Source organism: Leucoraja erinacea, unplaced genomic scaffold (assembly GCF_028641065.1).
Source record: "Leucoraja erinacea ecotype New England unplaced genomic scaffold, Leri_hhj_1 Leri_344S, whole genome shotgun sequence".
Lineage (NCBI taxonomy): Eukaryota > Metazoa > Chordata > Chondrichthyes > Rajiformes > Rajidae > Leucoraja > Leucoraja erinaceus.
The window spans coordinates 95,001-115,000 of record NW_026576245.1 but is presented as its reverse complement, the minus strand read 5'-3'; the positions used below and the strand labels follow the sequence as shown (position 1 = coordinate 115,000).

At 52.0% G+C, this 20,000-nt stretch overlaps 1 protein-coding gene across 1 annotated transcript in view; it reads left to right on the top strand.

Annotated features, from left to right (window-relative positions):
- LOC129693551 (tensin-1-like) overlaps positions 1-20,000 on the top strand; it is a 120,794-nt gene that overhangs the window by 17,573 nt on the left and 83,221 nt on the right. Inside the window, 13 exon segments of the mRNA XM_055630351.1 lie at positions 578-749; positions 5,234-5,287; positions 5,705-5,737; positions 5,739-5,792; positions 5,794-5,829; positions 7,692-7,756; positions 8,678-8,761; positions 9,774-9,886; positions 11,774-11,834; positions 12,514-12,589; positions 14,911-15,040; positions 18,446-18,511; positions 19,540-19,656. Of these exon segments, the coding sequence (XP_055486326.1) occupies positions 578-749; positions 5,234-5,287; positions 5,705-5,737; positions 5,739-5,792; positions 5,794-5,829; positions 7,692-7,756; positions 8,678-8,761; positions 9,774-9,886; positions 11,774-11,834; positions 12,514-12,589; positions 14,911-15,040; positions 18,446-18,511; positions 19,540-19,656 (1,061 nt within the window).

Genomic DNA, 20,000 nt, shown 5'->3' with positions numbered 1-20,000 from the left:
CGCAACCCAACCCAACCCCAACGCAACCCAACCCCAACCCCAACCCAACTCAAACCCCAACACACCCCAACGCAACCCAACCCCAACCCCAACCCCAACCCCCACCCCCCCCCCCCACACCCCACCCCAACGCCAACCAACCCACCCCCACCCCAACTCCAACCCCAACCCCAACCCAACCCCAACCCCCACCCCAACCCCCAACCCAACCCCACCCCCAACCCCACCCCCCCCCCCACCCCTCCCCAACTCAACCCCAACCCAACCCAACCCCACCCCAACCCCACCCCCAACCCTCACCCTAATGCCCTAACCCTAACCCTAATGCCCTAACCCCAACCCAACCCCACCCCCAACCCCAACCCCAACCCCAACCCCTCACCCCACCCCAACCCCAACCCCACCCCCCCCCACCCCAACCCCAACCCCTAACACTAACACCAACCGTCACCCAAACCCCCAACCCAACCCCAACCCCAACCCACCCCAACCCAACCCCAAACACAACCCACCCCCAACCCCAACCCCAACCCCAACCCCAACCCCACCCCAACTGAAGTAAAGTGTTTCCTTTCAGGAGTGTGAGCCTGACACACACAATGGAGGAGAGGTCGGACCTGCAGCTTACCTACATCACGGAGAGAATCATCTCGGTCTCCGTCCCCAACAGTGTGGAGGAGCAGAGTTACCACGACAGCCTGAGGGAAATCACCCAGATGCTGACGTCCAAACACGGCAAGAATTACCTGGTTAGTTCCGCATCGTTCGTTTCCAGCTCGATCTGAAATGTCAACACTGGACATGTATTAGAGGGGTACGGGCCAAACGCGGGCAGGTGGGACCAGTGTAGATGGGACATGTTGGCTGGTGTGGGCAAGTTGGGCCGAAGGGCCTGTTTCCGTGCTGTATCTCCCTTCTCTTCCCTAAAGTTGACCGTATCCTCACGATCTAACTAAAGGATCTGAACCCCTCTACATTCCTCTCTGTATCTCTAAACAAACGACGGGAGTGTTCTTGAGAAGGAACTGCAGATGCTGGAAAATCGAAGGTAGACAAAAGTGCTGGAGAAACTCAGCAGGTGCAGCAGCATCTATGGAGCGAAGGAAATAGGCAATGTTTCGGGTTGAGACCCTTCTTCAGTCTGTTCTATCTATCTCCAGGTAGACTCAAAAAGCTGCAGTAACATTGAAACATAGAAAATAGGTGCAGGAGTAGGCCATTCGGCCCTTCGAGCCTGCACCGCCATTCAATATGATCATGGCTGATCATCCAACTCAGTATCCTGTACCTGCCTTCTCTCCATACCCCCTGATCCCTTTAGCCACAAGGGCCACATCTAACTCCCTCTTAAATATAGCCAATGAACTGTGGCCTCAACTACCTTCTGTGGCAGAGAATTCCACAGATTCACCACTCTCTGTGTGAAAAATGTTTTCCTCATCTCGGTCCTAAAAGATTTCCCCCTTATCCTTAAACTGTGTGACCCCTTGTCCTGGACTTCCCCAACATCGGGAACAATCTTCCTGCATCTAGCCTGTCCAACCCCTTAAGAATTTTGTAAGTTTCTATAAGATCCCCCCGCAATCTTCTAAATTCTAGCGAGTACAAGCCGAGTCTATCCAGTCTTTCTTCATATGAAAGTCCTGACATCCCAGGAATCAGTCTGGTGAACCGTCTCTGCACTCCCTCAATGGCAAGAATGTCTTTCCTCAGATTAGGTGACCAAAACTGTACGCAATACTCCGGGTGTGGTCTCACCAATACCAGAGAAGGAAGGTGTTGACACGAAACGTCACCCATTCCTTCTCTCCAGAGACGCTGCCTGTCCCGCTGAGTTACCCCAGCATTTTGTGTCTATCTCCAGTTTAAACCAGCATCTGCAGTTCCTTCCTACAAATTCTACCAAGCTCTTGTGGGACAAGGACAGCAAAGGTGGTCGGAGGAAGTCCTCACTAACTGGGTTAACGTACGATGAGTGTTTGTCGGCACTGGACCCGTACTCGTTGGAGTTTAGAAGGATGAGCGGGGATGAGCTCCATAGATGCTGCTGCACCCGCTGAGTTTCTCCAGCACTTTTGTCTACCTTCGATTTTCCAGCATCTGCAGTTCCTTCTTAAACAGTCTCTCGATGGAATCGTGAAGCTGGCTGGCGGGTGAAGATAGACACAGAGTGCTGGAGTAACTCAGCGGGTCGCAGGCAGCATCTGTGGAGAACATGGATAGGTGACGTTTCACAGAGTGCTGGAGTAACTCAGCGGGTCAGGCAGCATCTGTGGAGAACATGGATAGGTGACGTTTCGGGGCGAGACCCTCCTTCTGACTGCAGACTCATCGATGGCCGCGTGTTGGTCAGTCTCCAGCAGAGGTCCCACCGGTTCAGACCAACCATTCATCAGCACCCTCACCCACCTGGGACCCCCCCCACACGGTCCCCACTGATGCCTGTCCCTCCATCTACACCTCACGCTGCCTCGGCAAGGCCAGCAGCATCATCAAGGACCAGTCTCACACCCCGGTCACTCCCTCTTCTCCCCTCTCCCATCGGGCAAGAGGTACAGAAGTGTGAAAACCAACGCACACACACCTCCAGATTCAGGGACAGTTTCTTCCCGGCTGTTATCAGGCAACTGAACCGTCCTCTCACCAACTAGAGAGCGGTCCTGACCTCCCATCCACCTCATTGGTGACCCTCGGACTATCCTTGATCGGACTTTGCCGGCTTTACCTTGCACTAAACGTTATTCCCTTTATCCTGTATCTGTACACTGTGGACGGCTCGATTGTAATCATGTATTGTCTTTCCGCTGACTGGTTAGCACGCAACAGAAGCTTTTCACTGTACCTCGGTACACGGGACAGTAAACTGGACTGAACTGAATCGATGCTGGTACACAGAGGGGGGAATATGTTGGAACAGTATTGGGGGGCAGTGGGGTCTGGGGGTCCCCCTGAAGTAATATCCCCCCTCCTCACTAACCCAACCCCCCCCCCCCTTCTGGTCACAGAGTCTCTTGCCCAGAGTAGGGGAATCGAGGACCAGAGGACACAGGTTCAAGGTGAAGGGGGAAAGATTTAATAGGAATCTGAGGGGCAACTTTTCCACACAGAGGGTGGTGGGTGTATGGAACGAGCTGCCGGAGGAGGTAGTTGAGGCCGGGACTATCCCAACGTTTAAGAAACAGTTAGACAGGTACATGGATAGGATAGGTTTGGAGGGATATGGACCAAACGCGGGCAGGTGGGACTAGTGTAGCTGGGGCATGTTGGCCGGTGTGGGCAAGTTGGGCCCAAGGGCCTGTTTCCGTGCTGTATCACTCTGTCTCTGTGTCTCTCTGTGTCTCTGTCTCTCTGTGTCTCTGTCTCTGTGTCTCTGTGTCCCTGTGACTCTGTGTCTCTGTGTCTCTGTCTCTGTGTCTCTGTGTGTCTGTGACTCTGTGTCTCTGTGTGTCTCTGTGTCTCTGTGTCTCTGTGTCTCTGTGTCTCTGTGTGTCCCTGTGTCCCTGTGTCCCTGTGTCCCTGTGTCTCTGTGTCTCTGTGTCTGTGTGTCTGTGTGTCTCTGTGTCTCCTGTGTCTCTGTGTCCCTGTGTCTCTGTGTCTCTGTGTCTCTGTGTCCCTGTGTCTCTGTGTCTCTGTGTCTCTGTGTCTCTGTGTCTCTGTGTCTCTGTGTCTGTGTGTCTCTGTGTCTCTGTGTGTCTCTGTGTCTCTGTGTCTCTTGTGTCTCTGTGTCTCTGTGTCTCTGTGTCTCTGTGTCTCTCTGTGTCTCTGTGTCTCTGTGTCTCTGTGTCTCTGTGTCTCTGTGTGTCTCTGTGTCTCTGTGTCTCTGTGTCTCTGTCTCTCTCTGTCTCTGTGTCTCTGTGTCTGTGTCTCTCTGTGTCTCTCTGTGTCTCTGTCTCTCTGTGTCTCTGTGTCTCTCTGTCTCTGTCTGTCTCTGTGTGTGTCTGTGTGTCTCTGTGTCTCTGTGTGTGTGTGTGTGTCTGTGTGTGTCTCTGTGTGTCTCTCTGTCTCTCTGTCTCTGTGTGTCTCTGTGTCTGTCTCTCTGTCTCTCTGTCTCTCTGTGTGTCTCTGTGTGTGTGTGTGTCTGTGTGTCTCTGTGTCTCTGTGTCTCTGTGTGTCTCTGTGTGTCTCTGTGTGTCTGTGTGTCTCTGTGTCTCTGTGTGTCCCTGTGTGTCTCTGTGTGTGTCTGTGTCTGTGTCTGTGTGTCTCTGTGTCTGTGTGTCTGTGTGTGTGTGTGTCTGTGTGTCTGTGTGTGTGTGTCTGTGTGTCTGTGTGTCTGTGTGTCTGTGTGTGTCTGTGTGTGTGTGTGTGTGTGTCTCTGTGTGTCTGTGTCTCTGTGTGTGGCTGTGTGTGTGTCTGTGTGTGTCTGTGTCTGTGTCTCTCTGTGTGTGTGTGTGTGTCTCTGTGTGTCTGTGTCTGTGTGTGTCCCTGTGTGTCCCTGTGTGTCTCTGTGTGTCTGTGTGTGTCCCTGTGTGTCCCTGTGTGTCCCTGTGTGTGTGTCTCTGTGTGTCTCTGTGTGTCTCTGTGTGTTTCTGTGTCTCTGTGTGTGTGTGTCTCTGTGTCTCTGTGTGTCTGTGTGTGTCTGTGTGTGTGTCTGTGTGTGTGTGTGTGTCTGTTGTCTGTCCCTGGTGTGTCTCTGTGTGTCTGTCTGTGTGTTTCTGTGTGTCTGTGTCTCCCTGTGTGTGTGTGTCCCCTGTGTGTGTGTGTCTGTGTGTGTCCCTGTGTGTGTCCCTGTGTGTGTCTCTGTGTCCTGTGTGTGTGTGTCTGTGTTGTGTGTGTCTCTGTGTGTGTCCCTGTGTGTCCCTGTGTGTCCCTGTGTGTCCCTGTGTGTCTCTGTGTCTCTGTGTGTCTCTGTGTGTCCCTGTGTGTCTCTGTGTGTTTCTGTGTCTCTGTGTGTGTCTGTGTGTCTCTGTGTGTCTCTGTGTGTCTCTGTGTGTGTGTGTCTCTGTGTCTCTGTGTCTACTGTGTCTCTGTGTCTCTGTTCTCTGTGTGTGTCTCTGTGTGTGTGTCTCTGTGTGTGTGTCTCCCTGTGTGTGTGTTTGTGTGTGTGTGCACGTCTGTGTTTCTCCCTGAGTGTGTCTCCCTGTGTGTGTGTCTCTCTCCGTGTGTGTCTCTGTGTGTGTTTCTGTGTCCCTGTGTCTGTGTGTCCCTGTGTGTCTCTGTCTCCCTGTGTCCCTGTGTGTCCCTGTGTCCCTGTGTCCCCGTGACTGTGACTCTCTCTCTCTCTCTCTCCTTTCAGCTCTTCAACCTGTCCCGAGCGGCAGCAGGACATCACCCCCCCTTCACCCCCACGGTAAGGAGCGAACCCTGACCCCTGCACGCTGACCCACCCCGGGGCGAGGGGCTGAAGGGTGGGGAAGGGGGGTGACGAGAGGGGGGGGGGGGGGGAAATAGACAGGGCAATGAGGGGAGAGGGGGAGGGGAGTGGATTTGTGGGACTGGTTGAGTTTTGGTCAGTGAGGGGTCGGGGTGAGGGGTCGGGTGAGGTGTCAGGTGTGAGGGGGTGAGGGGGGGGTGAGGGGTCGGGGGTGAGGGGTCGGGGGTGAGGGGTCGGGGGGGTGGGAGTGAGGGGTCGGTGGTGAGGGGTCGGGGTGAGGGGTCGGGGGGTGAGGGGTCGGGGGTGAGGTGTCATCGGGGTGAGGGTGAGGGGTCAGGGGTGAGGGGTCGGGGGGTGTTGGTCTGACTGACCCACTGACCGGTGGTGTTGCAGGTGGAGGAGTTTGGGTGGCCGGAGCTGCACGCCCCCCCCCCTGGACAAACTGTGCCGGGTCTGTAAGACCATCGACACCTGGCTCCACAGCCGGCCCCAACATGTGCGTGTTCCTACACAACCGGGTAACAGCCCGACCCCCCCCTAATCCCCTCCCCTCCCCCCCTTCACTGTATCCACCCCCTCCCCGCCCTTCCTACTTCCCCCTTCCCAGCACCTCTCACCCCCCCCCTTTCCCACCACCCCCCTCACCCCTCACCCCATCACCACCCCCCCCATCCCCCCCCCATCTCCCGCCCCTCCACCCCCACACCTTCAACCACTTCTCCTCTTCCCCCCCCTCTACCCTTCCCCCCCCCACCCATCTCTGCGCTGACCCCCCCCCCCCCGTCTCCCTCTGACCCCCACCCCCCCCCCGCCCCTCGACCCAGCCCGAAAACCCCTCTCCCCCTCCCCGCGCACGAAACAAAGAGTTGCAAATTGTGAAGCTGAGGAATGATCTTCAATCTTTTGCCCCTTTCCCGACACCTCTGGCCTTTTGTCCAACTACCTGCCATCTTACCCCACCCCCCCCCCCTTCACCTGCATCCACCCTTACCTGCCCTGGATATACTCACAGAGTGCTGAAACTCACCTATCCACGTTCTCCACAGATGCTGCCTGACCCGCTGAGTTACTCCAGCACTCTGTGAAACGTCACCTATCCATGTTCTCCACAGATGCTGCCTGACCCGCTGAGTTACTCCAGAACTCTGTGAAACGTCACCTATCCATGTTCTCCACAGATGCTGCTGCACCCGCTGAGTTATGGTGCAGCAGCATCTATGGAGCTAAGGAAATAGGCAACGTTTCAGGCCGAACCTTCTGGAAATAGGCAACGTTTCGGGCCGAAACCCGGAAGGGTTTCGGCCCGAAACGTTGCCTATTTCATTAGCTCCATAGATGCTGCTGCACCCGCTGAGTTACTCCAGCACTCTGTGTCTATCTTTGGTGTAAACCAGCATCTGCAGTTCCTTTCTCAACATCATCGTGGATCTCTGCATGTTACGGCATGGATGCTATCGCAGATTCCTCCAGCACTTTGTACTTTGCTCGGGATCCCAGCGCCTGCAATTCCTTGTGTCTCCTTCTACCCCCCCCCCCCCCCCCCCCCCCCCCCCCCCGTCGCGTCGATGTATCCCACCCCCCCCCCCTTTTTGTTAGACTCACAGAGTGATACAGCACGGAACAGGCCCCGTCGGCCCATCTTGCCCACCCTGACCAACATGCCCCATCTACACTAGTCCCACACCGACCAACATGCCCCATCTACACTAGTCCCACCCCGACCAACATGCCCCATCTACACTAGTCCCACCCCGACCAACATGCCCCCTCTACACTAGTCCCACCCCCCGACCAACATGCCCCATCTACACTAGTCCCACCCCGACCAACATGCCCCACCTACACAGGTCCCACCACCCCGACCTATATGCCCCGTCTACACTAGTCCCACCCCGACCAATATGCCCCGTCTACACTAGTCCCACCCCGACCAACATGCCCCATCTACACTAGTCCCACCCCGACCACCATGCCCCATCTACACTAGTCCCACCCCGACCAACATGCCCCGTCTACACTAGTCCCACGCCGACCAACATGCCCCATCTACACTAGTCCCACCTGCCCACGTTTGGTCCATATCCCTCCAAACCTGTCCTATCCATGTACCTGTCTAACTGTTCCTTAAACGTTGGGATAGTCCCAGCCTCACTACCTCCTCCAGCAGCTCGTTCCATACACCCACCACCCTCTGTGTGGAAAAGTTACCCCTCAGATTCCTATTAAATCTTTCCCCCTTCACCTTGAACCCGTGTCCTCTGGTCCTCGATTCCCCTACTCTGGGCAAGAGACTCTGTGCATCTGCCTGATCTATTCCTCTCATGATTTTATACACCTCTATAAGATCTCCCCCCTCATCCTCCTTGTTTCATTGTGACAGGGGACTTGTGGGCGTACGGGAGTGGTGATCGCAGCCTACATGTACTATAGCAACATCTCCGCCAGGTAAGGCCGTTGTCTACAGCCTTGGTTCCCCTGCATGCAAAGGTGTTCCCCATGTTGGGGGAGTCTTAAAGCTAGCGGAGTCAGGGGATATGGGGCGAAGGCAGGAACGGCTGGGCTTGTACACTCTGGAGTTTAGAAGGATGAGAGGGCATCTCATTGAAACATATAAGATTGTTAAGGGTTTGGACACGCTAGAGGCATGAAACATGTTCCCGATGTTGGGGGAGTCCAGAACCAGGGGCCACACACAGTTTGAGAATAAGGGGTAAGCCATTTAGAATGGAGACAAGGAAACTCTTTTTCTCACAGAGGGTGGTGAGTCTGTGGAATTCTCTGCCACAGAAGGCAGTGGAGGCCGATTCACTGGATGTTTTCAAGAGAGAGTTAGATTTAGCTCTTGGGGCTAACGGAATCAGGGGATATGGGGAGAAGGCAGGAACGGGGTACTGATTGTGGATGATCAGCCATGATCACATTGAATGGCGGTGCTGGCTCGAAGGGCCGAATGGCCTCTACTCCTGCACCTATTGTCTCTGTTTCTATGTAGCCCTCCCAAGTCAGTGGATATATTTAACATAGAAACATAGAAATCAGCCATGATCAGAAACATATAAATCAGCCATGATCATATTGAATGGCGGTGCAGGCCCTTCGAGCCTGCACCGCCATTCAATATGATCATGGCTGATCATCCAACTCAGTATCCCATCCCTGCCTTCTCTCCATACCCTCTGATCCCCGGCAGAGATAGATAGATTGTTGATCAGTGCGGGTGTCAGGGGTTATGGGGAGAAGGCAGGAGAATGGGGTTAGGAGGGGGAGATAGATCAGCCATGATTGAATGGCGGAGTAGACTCGATGGGCCGAATGGCCTAATTCTGCTGCTATGACTAATGAAGTGATGATCTCCCTGTCCCCCAGCGCTGACCAGGCCTTGGACCGATTTGCGATGAAGAAATTCTATGAAGATAAAATATCGTCGGTGATCCAGCCGTCCCAGAAGAGGTTGGTGACATTGTGGACATCGCTGTGCGGTTGGGTCACGGTGGTGGTGCAGCGGGTAGAGCTGCTGCCTCACAGCGCCAGAGACCCGGGTATGACCCTGACTACGGGTGCTGTCTGTACGGAGTTTGCACGTTCGCCCCGTGACCTGCGTGGGTTTTCTCCGGGCGCTCCGGTTTCCTCCCACACTCCAGGTTTGTAGGTTAATTGGCTTTGGTGTAAATGTAAATTGTCCCCAGTGTGTGTGTAGGATAGTGTTAGTGTGCGGGGATCGCTGGTCGGCACGGACTGGGTGGGGCCGAAGGGCCTGTGTCTTGGGACAGAGTAGCGGGGGGGCTTCACTTTGTGTCTGACCCCCCCCCCCCCCCTTTTTCTTAAACAAACTGCTTTTATTCAATTAAACACAAATACCAGAGTATTAACAAAATCTCGACTGCCATTGCCATTTGCACACAACAATCAAACAGCGATCAGATTAAAATGTCGTCAACTTATGTTGTACAGGGCCCTAGTGAGACCACACCTGGAGTATTGTGTGCAGTTTTGGTCCCCTAATTTGAGGAAGGACATTCTTGCTATTGAGGGAGCCCAGCGTAGGTTCACCAGGTTAATTCCCGGGATGGCGGGACTGTCAAATGCTGAGAGAATGGAGCGGCTGTGGGCTTGTACACTCTGGAGTTTAGAAGGATGAGAGAATATCTCATTGAAAACATATAAGATTGTTAAGGGCTTGGACACGCTAGAGGCAGGAAACATGTTCCCGATGTTGGGGGAGTCCAGAACCAGGGGCCACAGTTTAAGAATAAGGGGTCGGCCATTTAGAACGGAGACGAGGAAACACTTTTTTTCACAGAGAGTTGTGAGTCTGTGGAATTCTTTGCCGGTGAGGGGAGGGTGGAGAAGTGGTTCGGGGTGGTGGAGAGGGGGAGCGGGTGAGGGGAGGGGGGAGAGGGGGTTCCAGGTTGAGCCTCCATGGATGCTGCCTGACTGACATTGACCATGTGTCTCGGTGTAGATACGTCCACTACTTCAGCGGGCTTCTGTCGGGGACGATCAAGATGAACAACAAGCCTCTGTTTCTCCACCATGTCATCATGCACGGCATCCCCAACTTCGAGTCCAAGGGCGGTAAGTTCATCACCTCTAACTAGTCCAGTTCACCTCCTCCAACCTCATCTATTGCATCCGCTGCTCTAGGTGTCAGCTGCTCTACGTCGGTGAGACCAAGCGGAGGCTTAGCGATCGATTCGCCCAACACCTCCGCACAGTTCACAATAACCAGCCTGATCTCCCGGTGGCTCAGCACTTCAACTCCCACTCCCATTCTGTCCTGTCCCTCCTCCATGGCCAGAGTGAGTCCCACCGTAAATTGGAGGAGCAGCGCCTCATATTTTGCTTGGGTAGTTTACACCCCAGCGATATGAACATTGACTTCTCCAATTTCAGGTAGTCCCTGCTTTCTCCCTCCTTCCCCTCCCCTTCCCAGCTCTCCCACAGCCCACTGTCTCCGCCTCTTCCTTTATTCTTCCCCCCCCCCCCACATCAGTCTGAAGAAGGGTCTCCGACCCGAAACGTCACCTATTCCTTCACTCCATAGATGCTGCCTCACCCGCTGAGTTTCTCCAGCATTTTTGTCTACCTTCGATTTTCCAGCATCTGCAGTTCCTTCTTAAACATTTAATTGCCCCGTGTACCGAGGTCCAGTGAAAAGCTTCTGTTGCGTGCTAACCAGTCAGTGGAAAGACAATACATGATTACAATCGAGCCGTCCACAGTGTACAGATACAGGATAAAGGGAATAACGTTTAGTGCAAGGTAAAGCCAGCAAAGTCCGATCAAGGATAGTCCGAGGGTCACCAATGAGGTGGATGGGAGGTCAGGACCGCTCTCTAGTTGGTGAGAGGACGGTTCAGTTGCCTGATAACAGCCGGGAAGAAACTGTCCCTGAATCTGGAGGTGTGTGTGCGTTGGTTTTCACACTTCTGTACCTCTTGCCCGGTGGGAGAGGGGAGAAGAGGGAGTGACTGGGCGTGAGACTGGTCCTTGATGATACTATTCCTGTGAGTATTCCTAGTATCTCAGAATTAGGCCATTCGGCCCATCGAGTCTACTCCGCCATTCAATCATGGCTGATCTATCTCTCCCTCCTAACCCCATTCTCCTGCCTTCTCCCCATAACCCCTGACACCCGCACTAATCAAGAATTTATCCATCTCTGCCTTAAATATATCCACTGACTTGTGGCCTCCACAGCCGTCTGTGGCAAAGAATCCCACAGATTCACCACCCTCTGTCTAAAGAAATTCCTCCTCATCTCCTTCCTAGAGGAACGTCCTTTAATTCTGAGTCTCCAGGCCATTGTAAATACTCCACGTTCTCCCACTAGGGAGAGGGGAATAATTGATCTTGGCATCCTGTATCGGAGCAAAGAGGTCCTTCTGCATTTGTACAGGGCCCTAGTGAGGCCACACCTGGAGTATTGTGTGTGCAGAGAATTCCACAGATTCACAACTCTCTGGGTGGAAAAGTGTTTCCTCATCTCAGTCCTAAATGGTCAACCCCTTATTCTTAAACTGTGTGTGGCCCCTGGTTCTGGACTCCCCCAACATCGGGAACATGTTTCCTGCCTCTAGCGTGTCCAATCCCATAACAATCTTATATGTTTCAATGAGATATCCTCTCATCCTTCTAAACTCCACAGAGTGTACAAGCCCAGCTGCTCCATTCTCTCAGCATATGACAGTCCCGACATCCCGGGAATTAACCTTGTAAACCTACCCTGCACTCCCTCAATAGCAAGAATGTCCTTCCTCAAATTAGGGGACCAAAACTGCACACAATACTCCAGGTGTGGTCTCACCAGGGCCCTGTACAACTGCAGAAGCACCTCTTTGCTCCTAATGTCCCAAATAATCCATGTTGTCCTGAGATGCTGCCTGACTCCCTGAGTTACTCCTGCACTGTGTCCTTTTCTCATAAACCAGCACTTGCAGTTCTGTCATCTTCTCTCCGCAGGGTGTCGGCCATTCCTGAAGATTTACCAGAGCATGCAGCCCGTCTACACCTCGGGAATCTAGTGAGTGCCACACCAACTTGATTCCTGGGATGTCAGGATTGTCTTATGAAGAAAGACTGGATAGACTTGGCTTGTACTCTCTAGAATTTAGGAGATTGAGGGGGGATCTTATAGAAACTTACAAAATTCTTAAGGGTTGGACAGGCTAGATGCAGGAAGATTGTTCCCGATGTTGGGGAAGTCCAGGACAAGGGGTCACAGCTTAAGGATAAGGGGGAAATCCTTTAAAACCGAGATGAGAAGAACTTTTTTTCACACAGAGAGTGGTGAATCTCTGGAACTCTCTGCCGCAGAGGGTAGTCGAGGCCAGTTCATTGGCTATATTTAAGAGGGAGTTAGATGTGGCCCCTGTGGCTAAGGGGATCAGGGGGTATGGAGAGAAGGCAGGTACGGGATACTGAGTTGGATGATCAGCCATGATCATATTGAATGGTGGTGCAGGCTGGAAGGGCCGAATGGCCTCTACTCCTGCACCTAATGTCTATGTTTCTATGTTTCTAACACCCTCTCCCTCCCTCTCTCCCCCTCCCCCTCTCTCTCTCCCCCCTCTCTCTATTGCTCCCACTCTTCCCCTCTTCCCACCTCTCTCGTCCTCTCTCTGTCTCTGTCTCTCCCTCTCCATCTCTCTCCACATACAAATTATCGGTGTTTTTCTCTTTTCTTTCTCCAAATTCCCCAGCAACATTCCGGGTGACAGCCAGTCAACCATGTGCATCACCATCGAGCCGGGACTGATGCTGAAAGGAGACATATTGGTAAGAGAACGTCACGGTGGCGGTGCAGCGGGTAGAGCTGCTGCCTCACAGCGCCAGAGACCCGCCTTCGATCCCGACTACGGGCGCTGTCTGTACGGAGTTTGCACGTTCTCCCCGTGACCTGCGTGGGTTTTCTCCGGCGCTCCGGTTTCCTCCCACACTCCAAAGACGTGCAGGTTTGTAGGTTAATTGGCTTTGATGTAAATGTAAATTGTCCCCCAGTGTGTGTGTAGGATAGTGTTAGTGTGCGGGGATCGCTGGTCGGCACGGACTCGGTGGGCTGAAGGGCCTGTTTCCGTGCTGTATCTCTAAACCGAAACTGTAGTTAAATAAAGAGAAAAACAACGTTGCCTATTTCCTTAGCTCCATAGATGCTGCTGCACCATAACTCAGTGGGTCAGGCAGCATCTGTGGAGAACATGGATAGGTGATGTTTCACAGAGTGCTGGAGTAACTCAGCGGGTCAGGCAGCATCTGTGGAGACCATGGATAGGTGACGTTTCACAGAGTGCTGGAGTAACTCAGCAGAGATGCTGCCTGACCCGCTGAGTTACTCCAGCACTCTGTGAAACGTCACCTATTCATGTTCTCCACAGATGCTGCCTGACCCGCTGAGTTATGGTGCAGCAGCATCTATGGAGCTAAGGAAATAGGCAACGTTTCGGGCCGAACCTTCTGGAAATAGGCAACGTTTCGGGACGAAACCCGGAAGGGTTTCGGCCCGAAACGTTGCCTATTTCCTTAGCTCCATAGATGCTGCCTGACCCGCTGAGTTACTCCAGCACTCTGTGCTTTTATAATCCAGCATCTGCAGTTCCTAGTTTCAACATTTTAGTAAGAGGTTGTTGCTAGACCAACCAGTGATTCACGAGGATGTTGCCAGGACTAGAGGGTGTGAGCTACAGGGAGAGGTTGAGTAGGCTGGGTCTCTATTCCATGGAGCGCAGGAGGATGAGGGGAGATCTTATAGAGGTGTATAAAATCATGAGAGGAATAGATCGGGTAGACGCACAGAGTCTCTTGCCCAGAGTAGGGGAATCGAGGACCAGAGGACATGGGTTCAAGGTGAAGGGGGAAAGATTTAATAGGAATCTGAGGGGTAACTTTTCCACACAGAGGGTGGTGGGTGTATGGAACGAGCTGCCGGAGGAGGTAGTTGAGGCTGGGACTATCCCATCGTTTAAGAAACAGTTAGACAGGTACATGGATAGGACAGGTTTGGAGGGATATGGACCAAACACGGGCAGGTGGGACCAGTGTAGATGGGACATGTTGGTCGGTGTGGGCATGTAGGGCCGAATGGCCTACTCCTGCACCTATTGTCTATGTTTCTATGATTGTGTCACTGTGTCTGTGACTCTGTGTCTGTCTCTGTGTCCCTGTGTCTCTGTGTCTGTGTCTCTGTGTCCCCCCTGTGTCTGTATGTGTCCCTGTGTCTCTGTGTCTGTGTCTCTGTGTCTCTGTGTGTCCCTGTGTCTCTGTGACTCCGTGTCTCTGTGTGTGTCCCTGTGTCTCTGTGACCCTGTGTGTCTGTGTCCCTGTGTCTCTGTGTCCCCGTGTCCCTGTGTGTCCCTGTGTCCCTGTGCCCCGTGTCCCTGTGTCCCCGTGTCCCTGTGTCCCCGTGTCCCTGTGTGTCTCTGTGACTCCGTGACTCTGTGTGTCTCTGTGACTCTGTGTGTCTCTGTGTGTCTCTGTGTGTCTCTGTCTGTGTCTGTGTGTGTCTGTGTGTCTCTGTGTGTCTCTGTGTGTCTCTGTGTGTCTCTGTGACTCTGTGTGTCTCTGTGTTTCTGTGACTCTGTGTCTCTCTCTGTCTCTGTGACTCTGTGTGTCTCTGTGTGACTCTGTGTGTCTCTGTGTTTCTGTGTCTCTGTGTGTCTCTGTGTCTCTGTGTGTCTCTGTGTCTCTCTGTGTCTCTGTGTGTCTCTGTGTCTCTGTGTGTCTCTGTGTCTCTGTGTCCTTGTGTGTGTCTCTGTGTTTCCGTGACTCTGTGTCTGTGTGTGTCCCTGTGTCTGTGTCCCTGTGTCTCTGTGTCTCCGTGACTCTGTGACTCTGTGTCTCTGTGTCTCTGTGTGTCTCTGTGTGTCTCTGTGTCTCTGTGTCCCTGTGTCCCTGTGTCCCTGTGTCCCTGTGTCCCTGTGTCTCTGTGTTTCCGTGACTCTGTGACTCTGTGACTCTGTGTCTCTGTGTGTCTCTGTGTGTCTCTGTGTGTCCCTGTGTCCCCTGTGTCCGTGACTCTGTGACTCTGTGACTCCGTGACTCTGTGACTCTGTGACTCCGTGACTCTAACCAAAGCAGCTATCCGTGTGTCTGATCTCTTGCAGCTGAAGTGCTACCACAAGCGTTACCAGAGCCCAGCGCGGGAGATTGTGTTCCGTGTCCAGTTCCACACGTGTGCCATCCATGACCTCAGTGTCGTGTTTGGCAAAGCCGACCTGGATGATGCCTTCAAAGGTGACGCCGTTAGTTCATTCAAATTTATTTTTCATTTTTAATTTATTAGAAACATAGAAACATAGACATTAAGTGCAGGAGTAGAGGCCATTCGGCCCTTCGCTCCAGCACCAGCACCGCCATTCATTGTGATCATGGCTGATCGTCCCCTATCAATAACCCATGCCTGCATTCTCCCCATATCCCTCGACTCCACTAGCCCCTAGAGCTCTATCTAACTCTCTTAAATCCATCCAGTGACTTGACCTCCACTGCCCTCTGTGGCAGGGAATTCCATAAATTCACAACTCTCTGGGTGAAAAAGTTTTATTCTCACCTCAGTCTTAAATTACCTCCCCTTTATTCTAAGACTGTGGCCCCTGGTTCTGGACTTGCCCAACATTGGGAACATGTTTCCTGCATCTAGCTCGTCCAGTCCTTTTATAATTTTATATGTTTCTATAAGAATACCCCCCCTCATCCTTCTAAACTCCAGTGAATACAAGCCTAGTCTTTTCAATCTTTCCTCATACGACAGTCCTGCCATCCCAGGGATCAATCTCGTGAACCTACGCTGCCCTGCCTCAATCACAAGGATGTCCTTCCTCAGATTAGGAGAGCAAAACTGTACACAATACTCCAGATGTGGTCTCACCAGAGCCCTGTACAACTGCATGAAGAATTGTTCAAGGACAAAACGCTCGGCGTCTACAAATGTACAATAGTTGTACAGCTTCAGTTTTAATCTTATAACCTAAAGGGAGTACAGAGAAGGTTCACCAGACTGATTCCTGGGATGTCAGGACTTTAATATGAAGAAAGACTGGATAGACTCGGCTTGTACTCGCTAGAATTTAGAAGATTGAGGGGGGATCTTATAGAAACTTACAAAATTCTTAAGGGGTTGGACAGGCTAGATGCAGGAAGATTGTTCCCGATGTTGGGGAAGTCCAGGACAAGGGGTCACAGCTTAAGGATAAGGGCGAAATCTTTTAGGACGAAATGAGGAAAACATTTTTCACACAGAGAGTGGTGAATCTGTGGAACTCTCTGCCACAGAAGGTAGTTGAGGCCACAGTTCATTGGCTATATTTAAAAGGGAGTTAGATGTGGCCCTTGTGGCCAAGGGGATCAGGGGGTATGGAGAGAAGGCAGATACGGGATACTGAGTTGGATGATCACCCATGATCATATTGAATGGCGGTGCAGGCTCGAAGTGCCGAATGGCCTACTCCTGTACTTATTTTCTATGTTTCTAAGTTATCCAACTTTATATCAGCCGCTGGCTAGTTTGGAATTAAAACAGGGTGTACGGGGCAAGAACTATCTTGCAGTTCCTTTTATTCTATTGCCAGAATAAGCATATTTAGTGAGTTTAATTATGTTTAGTTACTGTTTCTATGTTTCTAAAATGGTTCAGTAAAGTTAGTCCCTGGAGGTTGACAAAAATGCTGGAGAAACTCAGCGGGTGCAGCAGCATCTATGGAGCGAAGGAAATAGGCGATGTTTCAGGTGGAAACCCTTCTTGGTCCCTGGTGAGATAGGAGTTTACAGTCCGAATAGCCTGTGGGAAGAAACTCCTTCTCATCCCCTCCGTTCTCACAGCATGGCAACGGAGGCGTTTGCCTGACCGTAGCAGCTGGAACCAAAGCAGTGCAGCTGAGACACAGAGGAACAAGACAAGAAAAGATGCAGATATATACCCCCCCCCCCCCACACCCCCCTCACCCCTCCCTCACCCATCGGATTTAAGTTTCAATTTGTGCTTCACCATTCTATAGGAAGTCCGTTAGTTTACGTTGACACCGGGAATATTTAGCTCCAACAACCACAAGTTTAAGTTGGGAAAAGGGGAAGTACAACGGGATCTGGGGGTCCTTGTACATCAGTCAATGAAAGTAAGCATGCAGGTACAGCAGGCAGTGAAGAAAGCAAATGGCATGTTGGCCTTTATAGAGATAGATAGATAGATAGATAGATAGATAGATAGATAGATAGATAGATAGATAGATAGATAGATAGATAGATAGATAGATAGATAGATAGATAGATAGATAATAGATAGATAGATAGATAGATAGATAGATAGATAGATAGATAGATAGATAGATAGATAGATAGAGATAGATAGATAGATAGATAGATAGATATAGATATGCCATTTATTGTCACTATACATGTACAGTGAAATTGAAAGCTGCTCGTACTCAGTGCATACATATAATTTAGTACAAAAAACAAGAAACAGAAAAACAAAACAGAAGGGAGAAGGGGGGGGGGATAGGTGCACTATTCTGCGGCGTTATATACATATATACAGATGGAAGTCCGGGTGTTGGGCTGTGAAGTCAATGCATGTGTGAATTTGAATTAATAGTAGTTATAATTTTCGGAAAGCAACTATTTCTGAGTCTATTTGTCCTGGATTTGATGCACCTATAGCGCCTTCCAGAGGGCAGCAGGTCGAACAGTCCAAACGCAGGATGGGAGCTGTCTTTGATGATATTCTTTGCCCTGCTAAGGCAGCGGGAGGTGTAGATGTCCATCAGGGAGGGGAGAGGGCAACCAATGATCTTCTGTGCTGTCCTAGTTACCCTCTGAAGCCTCTCCCTGTCTGCCATGGTGCAGCTGCCATACCATGCTGTAATGCAGTATGTCAGCAGGCTCTCGATGGACGAGCGGTAGAAGGTCAGCAGCAGGTTAGAGTCCAGGTTGTGCTTCCTGAGGACTATAACAAGAGGAATCGAATACAGGAGCAAAGAGGTCCTTCTGCAGTTGTGCAGAGCCCTAGTGAGACCACACCTGGAGTATTGTGTGCAGTTTTGGTCCCCTAATTTGAGGAAGGACATTCTTGCTATTGAGGGAGCCCAGCGTAGGTTTACAAGGTTAATTCCCGGGATGGCGGGACTGTCATATGCTGAGAGAATGGAGCGGCTGTGGGCTTGTACACTCTGGAGTTTAGAAGGATGAGAAGGCATCTCATTGAAACATATAAGATTATTACGGGCTTGGACACGCTAGAGGCAGGAAACATGTTCCCGATGTTGGGGGAGTCCAGAACCAGGGGCCACACACAGTTTAAGAATAAGGGGTAAGCCATTTAGAACGGAGACGAGGAAACACTTTTTCTCACAGAGAGTGGTGAGTCTGTGGAATTCTCTGCCTCACAGAGGGCGGTGGAGGTCGGTTCTCTGGATACTTTCAAGAGAGAGCTAGATAGGGCTCTTAAAGATAGCGGAGTCAGGAGATATGGGGAGAAGGCAGGAACGGGGTACTGATTTGGGATGATCAGCCATGATCACATTGAATGGTGGTGCTGGCTCAAAGGGCCGAATGGCCTCTATTCCTGCACCTATTGTCTATTGTCACTTGCCTCATCTCTCCATCTCCCTCTCTCTCTCACTCACTCTCTCTCTCCTTCTACAGATGAGAGGTTCCCTGAGTACTTCAAGGTGGAGTTCATCTTCTCCTTTGGCCCGGAGAAGATACAAGGTAGACTTCAGCTGCCCGCTGACCACAACGACTAGCCAATGGTGACCGCTCGGCCCATCAGCTACATACTAGCTCTGTGTGGAACACAGCCCGACCGCTCCCTAACCTGCTCAATCCTCCCCACTCCACCCTCTCCTGTGGACCAGTCCAGCACAGGAACAGGCCCTTCGGCCCCACAATGTCCGTGCCGTACATGATGCCAAGACCAACTCCCCTCTGCCAGCACGTGATCCGTATCCCTCCATTCCCTGCATATCCATGTGCCGATCCAAAAGCCTCTTAAACACCACGATCGTATCTGCCTCCACCCCCACCCCTGGCAGCGCGTTCCAGGCACCCACCACCCTCTGTGTAAAAAAACCTGCCCCACACATCTCCTTTAAACTTTGCCCCTCTCACCTTAAAGCTGCGCCCTCTAGCCTTGGACACAGACACACACACACACACACACACACACACACACACACACACACACACACACACACACACACACACACACACACACACACACACACACACACACATATATACACACACGCACACACACAGATACACACATACACACACACACACACACACACACACACACACACACACGTACACACACACACACACACACACAGATACACACACACACACACACACACACACACACACACACACACACACACGTACACACACACACACACGTACACACACATATATACACACACACACACACACACAGATATACACACACACACACACATACACACACACACACACGTACACACACACACACACACACACGCACACACACACGTACACACACACACATATATACACACATATATACACACACACACAGATATATACACACACACACACATATACACACACACACACACACACACATACATACACACACACACACGTACACACGTACATACACACACACGCACACACACACACGTACACACACACACGCACACACGCACACACACACACATACACACACACGTACACACTGACCTCTCTCCCACCTCCAGGGATGGAGTATCTGGAGAACGGGCCGGGTATATCCGTCGACTACAACACGGCCGACCCGCTGATCCGCTGGGACTCGTACGAGCTCTTCAACAGCGAGACGGAGGAGAACAGCGACGGTGAGAACCAGCGGGGGGGGGGTGTTGGGGTGTCGGGCGGAGGGGTCACTACCTGGGGTGAGGGTGACACTAAAGGCGGTGAATCTGCGGATGTGGAGAGGAGAGTGTCGCAGAGATACAGCGTGGAAACAGGCCCTTCGGCCCATCTCGCCCATGCTGGCCCACACGTCCACGTTTGATCCATCCACTCTACGCACTAGGGGGCAATCTGTGTAACTCTGTGAAACGTCACCTATCCATGTTTCTCCACAGATGCTGCCTGACCCGCTGAGTTACTCCAGCACTCTGTGAAACGTCACCTATCCATGTTCTCCACAGATGCTGCCTGACCCGCTGAGTTATGG